Raw genomic sequence first — 15,646 nt, forward strand, 5'->3', positions numbered from 1 at the left:
ATAGATGGTTTAAAATATAGTATATACATATGGGATGAGTAATGCTAGACATGTTAACATCATTATTAAAGTGGCAATATTAATAAAGTGATGAGTGATCCATTAGTGGCCAATGATTTCAAGTCTGTATGAAGGCAGCAGCCTCTCTGTGTTAGTGATGGCATTATTCATCTTCTTGGTTGCTGCCTCCCTTCAATTAATTTTGGCTGCACAGCAATGTGTCAGAGACTGGTAAGAATGGTTCATTCAGTATCACATGTATACATATGTTGACAAAACATTAGAAACACCTTCTTAATATTGATTGCACCCCTTTTGCCCTCAGAACAGCCTCAATTTGTTGGTGCATGGACTCTACAAGGTGTCAAAAACATTCCACACGGATACTGGCCCATGTTGACTCCAATGCTTCCCACAGTTGTGTCAAGTTGGCTGGATGTCCTTTGGGTGGTGGACCATTCTTGATATGCACGTGAAACTGTTGAGCATGAAAAACCCAGCAGCGTTGCAATTCTTGACACACTCAAACCGGTGCGCCTGGCACCTACTACCATACCCAGTTCAAAGGCACTTAAATATTTTGTCTTGCCCATTCACCCTCTGAATGGCACACATCCACAATCCATATGTCTCAAGACTTAAAAATATATTTTTAACCTGTCTCCTCCCCTTCATCTACACCGATTGAAGTGTATGTAACAGGTGACATCAATAAGGGATCATAGCTTTCACCTGGATTCACCTGGTTCGTCTATGTCATGGAAAGAGCAGGTGTTCCTAATGTTTTGTGCGCTGTGTATATTGCTATGTAATTAAACATATTTTTTCACAACAAAACCATATGAATTAATATATTCAACGATTTTAATTCATCTAAACATATTAATTTATATTCATATAAACATAATAAAACATCTCTTCAGTTTCAATTTTAAGTTTTAATGTCACGTGCACAAGTACAGTGAAAATCTCCTCTTCATCTCACCAAAATTGATATATGTTGGATACCAAAAATGTTTTAATTGGCTACAACAATGTTTGCTAAATTGGTTGTCATTACTGCCTCTTCTACAATTTATTTATGCCACAATATATGTATCACAGCAACATTTTTATGCATTTTTTTTTAACCCATTCTCATCTTTTCCGCCTAGGTTTTCAGAACGTACGCCCATTGAAAAATCAGGTGTGTCTTGGGGTAAGGCCCGCCCCGTTTTACTTTACATGGCATTGTATGGGAATTTGATTGACAGCAGGCAGCAGCTGCTGAACAGCCCAGACATTGCGCAGGATACAGTATAGCTGGGGAACGGCGAGAGAGTTACGGTAGTTTTCCTAGCACTTGAGTTGGTTTAGTGTAAATAAAAGACTCTTTGGAAAAAGCTCATGTGTTAGAGCAGGGTTTTGTCGGAATAACGCAAAACTGGATGAAGTTGCCAAACGTAAGTAACCAGGGAAAATGTATGGCTGTTTAGTGCAGTCAACAGTCGGCAACAAATATGGCTTCGTGTGCCTTTTCCTATTTGTTATAAAAATTGCGATCCCATGCCATTCTATGTCATGGCTGTTCTGCTGAATTCATACAAGTGACAATTAGGAAGTTAGTTCCTTGTTCGCTTATCGGGCAGGGGGGGGGGGGTCATTTTGGAGAAATAAAGCCAAGGATACGTTAGCTAACCAGTCTGCTAACGTTAGCTAGTTAGCTACCGAACTAAAGCGAACGGCAATGGAGCCAAAGCACAAAGAGTTGTTAGACCAATGCCACCAAAACTTGCTGGACTCAATAACTGACGCAGACCGGCTGATAGAGTTGCTGATACTCTCCGGTACTCTAAGCCAGCTCGACCGCTTCGAACTGGACCAAAACTGCTCTTCCAGCGCGGAGAAAGTGGACCAGCTTTTGAAGATGCTTGTGAACAAGGAAAGCGACCATTTCCTCGAACTGTGTGTGGCCTTGGAGAAGACGTACCCTGAGCTGTATTCTGCACTCTTTACTAACGGCGGTGGACCCGTTGACCATTCGTCTGGTAAGATACCATGCACGCATGCAACACTTTTGCACATCAAAACGTATGAAGCATTCTTGCTACATTCCTCCACACAACATTAGAGATATTGAAGTGCTACTACCTATACCCAAGTCTCATAGTGCACTTACCGGGTGGTCTGCTGTGCAATACTTCTAAAAGCTATTCTACATAAGATAAAACTGTTTCCTTCCAACCCTAGCCACACGATCCTATGGATCATTGACTAGCTATGTCATTCTCATGTTGACATTAGGGGTGTTGATGTGCTGCATTCAAAGCCATATTCAAAGCCATAATACCAGAACTCCAGGTCCTTGTGTGGCCTTTGTGGTTTCTTTCAGGATGGAACTTTTTTGAAGTAGAAATATTGCTGTGGAATGTAAAATGTGATGCTGAAAAGAATGGAACTTTGTTAACATTTTAGGTTGTTACCAAAGTCTGGTTCTGTTTCATCATCACATTGTTCATTACACAGCAACATTTTACCTTCAAATAAGCAAATGATGACCAGCAGAGACATAGAGACCACAGGCTCTATAACCAAACTCTTATCGCTATTTATTATAGTCCATGTGGACTCTGCTACTGTTTGGCTAGGCAGTAGATGCTAAATGAACACACTTGCCATTCCTCCTTTTGAATGAGGAGCATGAAATATGTATTCCAGAATAACACTTCAGGGACCACCCATATATAGGTAACAACATATCTTCATTACAGTTGCAATGCACATATCATAGCCGCCTTCAAAGTGGGCATATTCTACAATGTATAGGATACAGATGGGGCTGTTTCACTGTGTAGGTATGCTTTTTTACCCCCATCAAACTATACTGAACAAAGAGAGTTACAGCTCATATGAGGAAGTAAATTCATTTTGCCCGAATCTATGGATTTCACATGACTGGGAATACAGATATGCATCTGTAGGTCACATATACCTTTAAAAAAAGTACCAGTATCATTATCTGGTGTGACCACTGTTTTTCCTCATGCAGTGTGACACATCTTCTTCACATAGAGTTGATCAGGCTGTTGATTGTGACCTGTGGAATGTTGTCCCACTGCTCTGTTATGAGGATTAGGGCCTAATGAATTTACTTCTACATGTCATACACTTAAATCCAGAGCATCCCAAACATGCTCAATGGGTGACATGTCTGGTGACAATGCAGGCCATGGACGAACTGGGACATTTTGGGGCAGTGCATTATCATGCTGAAACATGAGGTGATGGAAGTAGATGAATGGCACGACAATGGGCCTGAATTCCTCGTTACGGTATCTCTGTGCATTCAAATTGCCCTGGGTAAAATGGGTTTGTGTTCGTTGTCTGTAGCTTATGCCTGCCTATACCATAACTCCATCGCCAACATGGGGAACAACGTTGACATCAGCTAACCGCTTGCCCACACAACGCCATAGATGTGGTCTGCGGTTGTGAGGTCTGTGGGACATCCTGCCAAATTCTCAAAATGTATGTTGGGTCGCGGCTTATGGTAAAGCAATGAACATACAATGTTCTTGCAACAGCTCTGGTGGAAATTCCTGCAGTCAGCATGCCAATTGCACGCTCCCTCAACTTGAGAAATCTGTGGCATTCTGTTGTGACAAAACTGTAAAATTTAGTGGCCTTTTATTGTCCACAGCACAAGGTTAACCTGTGTATGACCATGCTGTTTAATCAGCTTCTTGATATGCCACACCTGTCAGGATTATCTTGGCAAAGGAGAATGCTCACTAACAGGGACGTAAACACATTTGTGCACAAAATAGAGAAATAAGCTTTTTGTGAGTATGGAACCTTTCTGGGGTCTTTTCAGCTCATGAAACATAGGAACAACAGTTTCAAGTGTCCTTTTACTTTAGGTTTATTAAGGGAAATGAAATGCAGTAGTCTATTCTGTGTAGGGCTAAATGTGCACGTAATTTCCCAAGTTGTCATCAATATATTAATATAATGTAATTTGCATTTACTTTTAAATACAAGTGCTTCCTGTCTTTTATATTATACGCTCACAGCCTGACTTGTTTCCATGGATATGCTCTCGCGGCTGACGTGCCCTTTCATATGGACCCTAGCATGATGTGCATGCCTATAACTATGCTTATAAATCCATAACATGGTGTCAGTCATATTGCATATAGCCAGTACTATACACCCAGTTATTGTCCTACTAGACCAGTGGTCCCCAGTTACATTCATCCGTGGTCTGTTTTAAAAAAATATATTGGTGAACCCTGTACTAGACCATTTAAAAAAAATTTAATCTGAATGACAGTCATTCATTCAGCCTGTATGCACTTTCTCTAATGGAGGCTGAAACCAACCGTTCCCAGACAGTTTGAAGGTGGACTACAGTTGACTCTTGATAAATGCACATCGTATATTTGCAAGGGCCCTCAGAGTGTGTTGTCAGGAAAATAACCTCACACTCAACATCAACAAAACAAAGGAGATGATTGTGGACTTCAGGAAACAGCAGAGGGAACACCCCCCTATCCACATCGACGGGACAGTAGTGGAGATGGTAGTAAGTTTTAAGTTCCTCGGCGTACACATCACGGAAAAACTGAATTGGTCCACCCACACAGACCGCGTCGTGAAGAAGGCGCAGCAGCGCCTCTTCAACCTCAGGGGGCTGAAGAAATTTGGCTTGTCACCAAAAGCACTCACAAACTTCTACAGATGCACAATCGAGAGCATCCTCTCGGGCTGTATCACCGCCTGGTACGGCAACTGCTCCGCCCACAACCGTAAGGCTCTCCAGAGGGTAGTGAGGTCTACACAATGCACACCGGGGGCAAACTACCTGCCCTCCAGGACACCTACACCACCCGATGTCACAGGAAGGCCATAAAGATCATCAAGGACAACAACCACCCGAGCCACTGCCTGTTCACCTCGCTATCATCCAGAAGGCGAGGTCACTACAGGTGCATCAAAGCAGGGACCGAGAGACTGAAAAACAGCTTCTATCTCAAGGCCATCAGACGGTAAACTGTTACAGACTGTTACATACCCTACATTACTCATCTCATATGTTTTATTTCACCTTTATTTAACCAGGTAAGCAAGTTGAGAACAAGTTCTCATTTACAATTGCGACCTGGCCAAGATAAAGCAAAGCAGTTCGACACATACAACGACACAGAGTTACACATGGAGTAAAACAAACATACAGTCAATAATACAGTAAAAAAAAAAAAAAAAAAAAAAAAACAAGTCTATATACAATGTGAGCAAATTAGGTGAGAAGGGAGGTAAAGGCAAAAAAGGCCATGGTGGCAAAGTAAATACAATATAGCAAGTAAAACACTGGAATGGTAGTATTGCAATGGAAGAATGTGCAAAGTAGAAATAAAAATAATGGGGTGCAAAGGAGCAAAATAAATAAATAAATGAAATACAGTTGGGAAAGAGGTAGTTGTTTGGGCTAAATTATAGGTGGGCTATGTACAGGTGCAGTAATCTGTAAGATGCTCTGACAGTTGGTGCTTAAAGCTAGTGAGGGAGATAAGTGTTTCCAATTTAAGAGATTTTTGTATATGTATATACTGTACTCTATATCATCTACTGCATCTTGCCATCTTTATGTAATACATGTATCACTAGCCACTTTAAACTATGCCACTTTATGTTTATATACCCTACATTACTCATCTCATATGTATATACTGTACTCGATACCATCTACTGCATCTTGCCTATGCCATTCTGTACCATCACTCATTCATATATCTTTATGTACATATTCTTCATCCCTTTACACTTGTGTGTATAAGGTAGTAGTTGTGGAATTGTTAGGTTAGATTACTCATTGGTTATTACTGCATTGTCGGAACTAGAAGCACAAGCATTTCGCTACACTCGCATTAACATCTGCTAACCATGTGTGTGTGACAAATAAAATTTAATTTGATTTGGGATGTGTGTCTTTCCCTTTCTAGAGGATACGTATCTCGATACACTACCGTTCAAACATTTGGGGACACTTAGAAATGTCCTTGATATTGAAAGAAAAGCAAAAAAATTGTCCATTAAAATAACATCAAATTGATCAGAAATACAGTGTAGACATTGTTAATGTTGTAAATGACTATTGTAGCTGGAAACGGCAGAGTTGTTTTAATGGAATATCTACATAGGTGTACAGAGGTCCATTATCAGCAACCATCACTCCTGTGTTCCAATGGCACGTTGTGTTAGCCTTTCAAAATTATAAACTTGGATTAGCTAATTGATCATTAGAAACCCTTTTGCAATTATGTTTGCATAGCTGAAAACTGTTGTCCTGATTTAAAGAAGCAATAAAATTGGCCGCCTTTAGACTAGCTGAGTATCTGGAGCATTTGTAGGTTCGATTACAAGCTCAAAATGGCCAGAAACAAAGAACTTTCTTCTGAAACTCGTCAGTCTATTCTTGTTCTGAGAAATGAAGGCTATTCCACGTGAGAAATTGCCAAGAAACTGAAGATCTTGTACAACGCTGTGTACTACTCCCTTCACAGAACGGCGCAAACGGGCCCTAACCAGAATAGAAAGAGGAGTGGAAGGACCCGGTGCACAACTTAGCAAGAGGGCAAGTACATTGCTGTCTAGTTTGAGAAACAAGACACCTCACAAGTCCTCAACTGGCAGCTTCATTAAATAATACCTGCAAAACACCAGTCTCAACGTCAACAGTGAAGAGGCGACTCCGGGATGCTGGCCTTCTAGGCAGAGTTGCAAAGAAAAAGCCATATCGCAGACTGGCCAATAAAAATGATTAAGATGGGCAAAAGAACAGACACTGGACAGAGGAACTCTGCCTAGAAGACCAGCATCCCGGAGTCGCCTCTTCACTGTTGATGTTGAGACTGGTGTTTTGCGGGTACTGTTTAATGTGCAAGATCAGGAACAGGCCGCCTACCTTGCATCGGTCAGCGCTCAAACATGGGCATAGTGACGTTACCCTGTGTATCTGAAAAGGACCATATACAGTTGAAGTCGGAAGTTTCGCTCTGGATAAGAGCGTCTGCTAAATGACTTAAATGTAAATGTAAATGTTTACATACACCTTAGCCAAATACATTGAAACTCAGTTTTTCACAATTCCTGACATTTAATCCTAGTAAAAATTCCATGTCTTAGGTCAGTTAGGATCACCACTTTATTTTAAGAATGTGAAATGTCAGAATAATAGTAGAAAGAATGATTTCTTTCTTTCATCACATTCCCAGTGGGTCAGACGTTCACATACACTCAATTAGTATTTGGTAGCATTGCCTTTAAATTGTTTCACTTGGGTCAAATGTTTTGGGTAGCCTTCCACTAGCTTCCCACAATAAGTTGGGTGAATTTTGGCCCATTCCTCCTAACAGAGCTGGTGTAACTGAGTCAGGTTTGTAGGTCTCCTTGCTCGCACATGCTTTTTCAGTTCTACCCACATATTTTCTATTGATTGAGGTCAGGGCTTTGTGATGGCCACTCTAATACCTTGACTTTGTTGTCATTAAACCATTTTGCCAAAACTTTGGATTTTGATTGTCCCATGATCTCATGCAAAGAGACACTGAGTTTGAAGGTAGGCCTTGAAATACATCCACAGGTACACCTCCAATTGACACAAATGATGTCAATTAGCCCATCAGAAGCTACTAAAGCCATGACATCATTTTTGTCGAATTTTCCAAGCTGTTTCAAGGCACAGTCAACTTAGTGTATGTAAACTTCTGACCCACTGGATTTGTGATAGTGAAATAATCTGTCTGTAAATAATTGTTGGAAAAATTACTTGTGTCATGCACAAAGTAGATGTCCTAACTGACTTGCCAAAACTATAATTTGTTAACAAGACATTTGTGGAGTTGTTGAAAAACAAGTTTTAATGACTCCAACCTAAGTGTATGTAAACTTCCGACTTCAACTGTAGGTCTACTGATTGTTTTGACTACCAAAACTATTGCTGATGGTGAACCTGAACCATCGAACTAGTGCACACTTTGCCAAGGCTGCTAATATTCCCTAGGGTTGTTAGGCATGCAAAATCTCTTGTAGATCAATGACTTACAACACAGTTCCATGCTTAGTTTGACACTGAAGGAGAGTTATTTTTGGAAGAACGGGTGATTCTTAACGTTTGAATCGGTTTTCCAGACCTATGCATGCTCCATCTGGCTCGGTTTAGGGTCCGCAGACCAATGCTGTTGTATCATTAAACATTTGAATCGGGGACCAATGTGTCTGTGAATGGTTACGTTCCTAATATGCATGCATACACTTTAGTGCATACTCCCTTTTTAGTGTATTGCAGTTCACCGGTATCAAAATGCACTTTTGAATGGTTGGTGATACCATGCTTAATTTAGTCAGTGGCTGTGTGGAGAGAGGGGTCGAGGCGGAGAGGGATGTTTACTTATGGGCCCTTCCCAACAATGCAGAGGGGTGGGGGGAAATAATTAGAACACAAGGAATGAGTAACTATAACTCATCACACAGGTGTGTTTCACTCACTGAACCATCTCTGTTAAACTTGCAACATTGGCAATTTGCACATTGCCACCTTTGTTTAATGCTGTAGATGAGCAGTAGCTGGACTGTACGTATGGAACTTCGACTGCGTCACACAAGGCACCCTCTTCCCTTATTTAGTGCACTACTTTTGGCAAAATCCCTATGGGCCTTAGTCAGAAGTAGTGCACTAATATGGGCCCTAGTCAGAAGTGGTGCACTACATAGAGGATATGGTTGCATGTTGTACGCAGTCCGAGTGGGTCCATGGTGGTTATTGGCCAGAGCACTAGCTCTACTCTACCTGTCTGTTGTAAGGTGTCTCTGAGACGTGTATTATCATGCCTCCACTGCCCTCTGTATTAACTCCTGCTCCCTCCCGGCTGCTGCTGCCTCAGCACACACACACACACAGGGTGAGCTGTAGTTGAGAGGTATTTTAGAATTATTTTCATTAAGTGCAGCGATTCAGGCTGACTCGATTCCTGCGTTTAAGCAGGCTGGCTGGTGAGAGAACGGAGACGAGTCTCCTAGTTGCTTCAGGCAGAGAAAGAAAGGGAGCGTAGAGAGGAGACTTAGCGCATGTGTGATAGCAACCTGCTCTCAAGCCATCCTCTCATATTCTCATTTCCTCACTGGCAGACTCTCTCCTCCTTTCACTGAGACACACACACAGTGCATGCATCACACACTGTACAAACACACACAAGACACACCCCTTTGACTTCAAGGCACACACACACTTGCAAGCACGTAGACCGTGAAGGCAGTGGAGGAAGAGCAGCGCTTTGGTTCTCCCTTCTCCAACCCTCCCAATATGGCTGCTGTGGGAAACCGAGAGAAATGTACCTTCATTTAATGCACCATTACACTAATGGGTTCTCAGATTATGAAAAGCTTTAATAAAGGTTCAAATCCAGGCATGTCACTTTGTGCAAAATGCAGGGCCCTAATGCCACATTTAGTTTATTTTGGGAATTCTTTCAATGGGGGTTTTAAATAAATCTGTCAAAACTGCCAATATGACAATTGTATTTTGTCAATTCGAGAATATATAGGCTAAGTAGACCACCGGTATCTTTGCCTTGTATAATAAACTATGCTATAGTATTTCAAGCTGATTTCATTCGCACACATTTGGTGCAATAGGGCTAATCAAAACCAATTTCATGCCTTCTAGTCCCCTGCAGTGCTTTGTGGAGAGACTTCTCCCAGTCCCCTGCAGTGCTTTGTGGAGAGACTTCTCCCAGTCCCCTGCAGTGCTTTGTGGAGAGACTTCTCCCAGTCCCCTGCAGTGCTTTGTGGAGAGACTTCTCCCAGTCCCCTGCAGTGCTTTGTGGAGAGACTTCTCCCAGTCCCCTGCAGTGCTTTGTGGAGAGACTTCTCCCAGTCCCCTGCAGTGCTTTGTGGAGAGACTTCTCCCAGTCCCCTACAGTGCTTTGTGGAGAGACTTCTCCCAGTCCCCTGCAGTGCTTTGTGGAGAGACTTCTCCCAGTCCCCTGCAGTGCTTTGTGGAGAGACTTCTCCCAGTCCCCTGCAGTGCTTTGTGGAGAGACTTCTCCCAGTGCTTTGTGGAGAGACTTCTCCCAGTCCCCTGCAGTGCTTTGGTGTTTCACCTATAGAGTAGTTCTACCTGTATAGGCCTTTCTCTCCTGACTGACTGACTGAGACATTGATTTAAACAGACACAAAGAGGAATGAGTTATGCACTGCTCCCTGACAGGAGCTCTCTCTGTGTATTGAAGATGGACCATTGCCTCTGGGCGACTGGGCTACACCTCAACTCTGCTCAGGTGTGTGCAGTGTACTCTGAAAACACCTCTGTTTTTACGCTCTACTGATTTGTGGTGAGCTGAGAGGCAGTCGTTAAGAGAAGGCCTCTCTTTCTGTCTTATTTTTTCTTTAAGTCCTCTAGCTATCTCACCCACCCTCCCTGTTTCTCTCTTTCTATGCCTTTATCTCTTTTTTTTAGTCTCTTCCTCAGACTTTGCATCTGTTTTGAAGTGTAGCAGGCCCAAAGTTCCCAATCAGCAGCTTGCTGTTCTGTGTGTGTGTGTGTGTGTGTGTGTGTGTGTGTGTGTGTACGGACTAGGACAGGACCAGTGGGTCTGTCTGCCTGTCGACCAGTGTCCCACTCCCAGAAGCACATAAACCATGGGGACACAATGAGTTATGTCCTGACACTTTGTCACTGCTACTCACTACTCCCAACCCAGTGCTCTTATCTCTCTCCTGGGATCTGACTACTGTAGCGCCAAGCTACAATCGCTCTCTTTATCCCACTTTCTCTCACTGCATGTCTCTAGATTAGGCCATCAATCCATCCATATGGATATGATGTAATTTCATAGGCCTTATGTTATACTACATGTCACTGGGCATTTTATTATTGTCTATTGTGCTGCCGTGGTGTATCCACTCCAGCATAACGGGTTACAACTAGGGGTGTGAAGTTGGGGTCCTTAACGTTAAGAAAAATCCTTAAACAATTGCCCCCCAACAAAATTTAAATCTCAGTGAGTTAGTGAAGTACCGATATGACATTTTTGGCCGATTCCGATATTTTCTTTGCCCCAAAAAAACGATACTGATAACCCATATTTAACATTTTAGCTGCCTTTTAAGCATTCTAGTACAGTTTAATAGTTAACACACACACATGGACACAGCGTTCTAAGTCACTGCATCTCCGTGCAAGAGGCGTCACTACAGTCCCTGGTTCGAATCCAGACTGTATTACATCCGGCCGTGAATAGGGCGACGCACAATTGTCCCAGAGTTGTCCAGGTTTGGCCGGTGTAGGCCGTCATTGTAAATAAGAATTTGTTCTTAACTGACTTGCCAAGTTAAATAAAGGTTACACACACACACACACCACAGTGACTAAAAAGTTATTTTGTTGGAATTTACGTATGTCCCCATTACCAGTAAAACATAATCAAAACCAATTTCTTTCACTCACTTCCTGTTCTGTTTCGTTGTTCATTTTAGTAGTTATTACACATTGATTACACTCACTCGTATTTCATATGTCACAACGATTCATCAACGTATGCTATGATGCTGGTAAATTTGTCGGTGCTGGTCATAAATAAAAGCTAGCTAGCTCATGGATGCAAACAATGTTTTTCACCATAAACACAGCAAAAATACATCTGTTCCAGTAGCTATAGTTTGCTAGTTAACTCGATAGCAGGTGTCATAATCTAAAATAACCCTAATATATTAGACGGTTCTTATTTGATTAATGGTGGTTGGCCCCATCTATGTGAAGCTAGCCACAATAAAGATTAGCCACAACAGTGGACTTTGATAGTGATGCAAATAAATACCAAAAGTAGAATTATGCCATAATTAAATAGATCATGCTAAATGAGGTTCGAATGTTATATAAAATCAACAATGGACAATTTGTTAATTTGACAAAAACCTGAACTCACACTGGATGTATTATACTTTACAATTGCGTTGGGGGCATCGTTATTTCACTGAACAGCCTTCCCTATGGATTGTGGATCAATGACATCGGGTATCAGTCTACTCGGTGACACCCAGAGAACATTGTCGTAGCTCTTATTGCGGGACTCTGAAACAACTGTGAATTGAGACACATTTATTGTCAACCTATGTGTATTGAACACTATTCCTGAGGAAAAACAATACCGTGTGAATGTTTTGAAGTCTGATAACTCTGAGGAGGACTTTGGAAAAAAAATGTATTGAGTAGACTGATACCCCATTTCATTGATCCCAAATCCTTAGGTAAAGCTGTACAGGGCAATATGAATGTCAATACACACAATAGGCTGACTGGGGAGGTGATTTCATACAGTCACAGTCCCGCCATAAGAACTAAAACGCAAATATTTGCATAAACTCTTCACAGTTGTGTTCTGTGGGTGTCACCGAGTAGCCTGATACCCCATTTCATTGCTTCACATTCCAACCTTGTTTAACATCATCTAGTCTAAATATGGCATGATAACACCAATTTGTAACCATCTGCATCACTTTCAAAGAGGTACTTTTTTATTTTGAAGGCAAACTGAAAATTCCACTACTGTGGCAAATCCTTATTGTGGCTAGCTTCACAACATAACCCTGTCCGGTCGAGCCTCACTACTGTAGACAGAATAAGTTAGCTGGCTGCTTATAACGTTAGCTTTTGGCAACAGGGTTAAGTAGCTGGCTAGCTATTTATTTTCATGAAATGATCAACTTTTAATAAACAAACAACAAGTGGCTAATATTTACTCACAAGGATTCCTAAATCATTGCTGAGAATAATGAAAATGACTGCAGGTTCTACTGGTCATTGTTTTCAGACTGGTTGTATTGGTGCTAGCTACTGGTCCAGCAAGCTAGCTACCGGTTGACGTTGCGGTCGAGCAAATAATGCTTTATTACCAACGCAGTATTGTAAACACATCATTTGTGGTCGGTGTTTGCTTGTTTGCAGACTTTTTGTACAGCTTTGACAGTGCTACTGATAGTAGTGGTGGTGCTTGGCTTGCACGTGCAAATGTAATGGATTTCATCATTGAGTTGTCTCGCTGAAATGTTATTATTCTTTAAAAGGACTGCTGGACTTGTTGACTGCTCGATCCACACAGCAGACATTGTGGACTAGGTTAGGAATGCTGTGTTGCACGTATAGCGTGTATGGCGTCATTACGTCATATACCTACATTTTATATAGGAATGCACGTCAGCTTTGACATCAGTTATGCACATCGGCGTTCAACTAGACATTGGGCCGATAATGATTTTGGTATTTTTAGCGAATATCGGCCAATTCCGATATCGCGCATCCCTAATCGCAATACATTATTTTCTGTGTTATAGCCTAACTAGACTATATGGCTATAAAGTCCTGGGGAAAGCTCTGTAATTTAAATAAAGCCAGAGAGGAACAGGCAAACTTTAAGCTACTTTGGTAAATTTGTGAGGCATGCTAGACGATTAAAACATGGTGAAATGCAGATTACCAAGAAGTATGTGCACGGTTCTGCCTGCCCCTCCTTTCTCACCCTGGCCTGCCCCTCTCTCGCCCTGGCCTGCCCCTCCTTTTTCGCCCTGGCCTGCCCCTCCTTTTTCGCCCTGGCCTGCCCCTCCTTTCTCGCCCTGGCCTGCCCCTCCTCTCTAGCCCTGGCCTGCCCCTCCTCTCTCGTCCTGGCCTGCCCCTCCTTTCTCGCCCTGGCCTGCCCCTCCTTTCTCGCCCTGGCCTGCCCCTCCTTTCTCGCCCTGGCCTGCCCCTCCTTTCTCGCCCTGGCCTGCCCCTCCTTTCTCGCCCTGGCCTGCCCCTCCTCTCTCGTCCTGGCCTGCCCCTCTCTCGCCCTGGCCTTCCCCTCCTTTCTCGCCCTGGCCTGCCCCTCCTCTCTCGCCCTGGCCTGCCCCTCCTCTCTCGCCCTGGCCTGCCCCTCCTTTCTCGCCCTGGCCTGCCCCTCCTCTCTCACTCTCTCTCGCTCCCTCTCGCTATCGCTATCGCTTTGTCCTGCCCCCCTCTCTCCCTCGCACTGGCCTGCCTGCTCTTTCTTTTTGCTAATGACGGGGCCAGTCTTTCGAGCACACAGGGTAGGCTACTCTTCGTTGCGGAGTGGGTGGGGGTGTTTTTGTCTCATAATATGAAATGACAGTAGGCTACCGATTTTATAGCCTATATCGATTCTCCTCTTCACATATAATGGTATGTGTCCCCTTGAAAGCGTCTTTGGCTACGGCATGTTTGTTTTTCTGTTTGGGTAGGATCACTACACTTTTTAAACGCCGACACTAAACCTTCTCTGGATACATGAACAGCATTTTACTTGTCTGTAAAATAATGCCAATACTGAAGCGGGATTAACTTCCATCACTAGGTAACCAGATCTGTCAGTCCTAGCCTGCCTGCGTGCAGACCACTATTTCCTAAAAAAGTTAGTTAAATATCACAACTTACCAAACCATTTAGTGGAAAGAAAGCACATCTAGCTACCCTACCATTAAAAAACTGCATAAACAACACAGCTGGACATCAATCAGCAGTGTTTGTTGTCAGGGAAACAATAGAATATTCTATGCCGGAACACAGTTCTAGGCTGGGGTCCAAATTCAAAGTAGACAGCCCTTTGCCCTAAACCCTCAGCCTTTTGAATGACGTTTTACCTCGCCACGTCCGAGTGTACCTTAGATGTCCCTTGTCCTAGCGGGGGAAGAGTGGTGATCGAAAGGCAATGTCCTTGGTGGTAATCTTGAAATGGAGCTTAAAAACAACCGACCTAAAGCTATTAATATACCTATACCTCTTCACTCGCTAAATCGAGGGCTGAGGGGGCAGCGTTAGTGAATTGGACCGTCTTAAGATTGCATCTGGTTTCGACTGGGATTCCCCCATAGGAAAGCGGCTGGTGCGAGGACTGAGGGGGTAAAAATAACATGTTTGGACTGCAGCCCTACTGTCTGAAAAGGTACAGATGATTCTGATACCGCACTTTTTGAAATTGTCTAAAGTTATCAATTATCCACATGTTTCTTCACTGGGTTCTGTTTCTGTAAAGGGTAGATATACAGTTGAAGTCGGAAGTTCACATACACTTAGGTTGGAGTCATTTAAAACTCATTTTTCAACCCCTCCGCAAATTTTTTGTTCACAAACTATAGTTTTGGCAAGTTGGTTAGGACATCTACTTTGTGCATGACACAAGTAATTCTTCCAACCATTGTTTACAGACAGATTATTTCACTTCCAGTGGGTCAGAAGTTTACATACACTAAGTTGACTGCCTTGAAACAGCTTGGAAAATTCCAGAAAATGTCATGGCTTTAGAAGCTTCTGATAGGATATTTGAGTCAATTGGAGGTGTACCTGTGGATGTATTTCAAGGCCTACCTTCAAACTCAGTGCCTCTTTGCTTGACATCATGGGAAAATCAAAATAAATCAGCCAAGACTTCAGAAAAAAGATTGTAGACCTCCAGAAGTCTGGTTCATCCTTGGGAGGAATTTACAAACGTATAAAGGTAACGCGTTCATCTGTACAAACAATAGTACGCAAGTTTAAACACCATGGGACCACGCAGCCGTCATACCGCTCAGGAAGGAGATGCGTTCTGTTCTGTCTTCTAGAGATGAACGTACTTTGGTG

General features: G+C 42.7%; 1 protein-coding gene across 1 annotated transcript in view; it reads left to right on the forward strand.

The window, feature by feature from the left end:
* The first annotated feature begins 1,270 nt into the window (after positions 1-1,270).
* LOC115134966 (disks large homolog 5-like) overlaps positions 1,271-15,646 on the forward strand; it is a 102,301-nt gene continuing 87,925 nt past the window's right edge. The window contains exon 1 of the mRNA XM_029669100.2: positions 1,271-2,027. Within this exon, the coding sequence (XP_029524960.1) occupies positions 1,727-2,027 (301 nt within the window). The 5' untranslated portion in view covers positions 1,271-1,726. The remainder of the gene's footprint in view (positions 2,028-15,646) is intronic.

This window comes from Oncorhynchus nerka, linkage group LG10, assembly GCF_034236695.1.
Source record: "Oncorhynchus nerka isolate Pitt River linkage group LG10, Oner_Uvic_2.0, whole genome shotgun sequence".
NCBI classification, from domain to species: Eukaryota; Metazoa; Chordata; class Actinopteri; order Salmoniformes; family Salmonidae; genus Oncorhynchus; species Oncorhynchus nerka.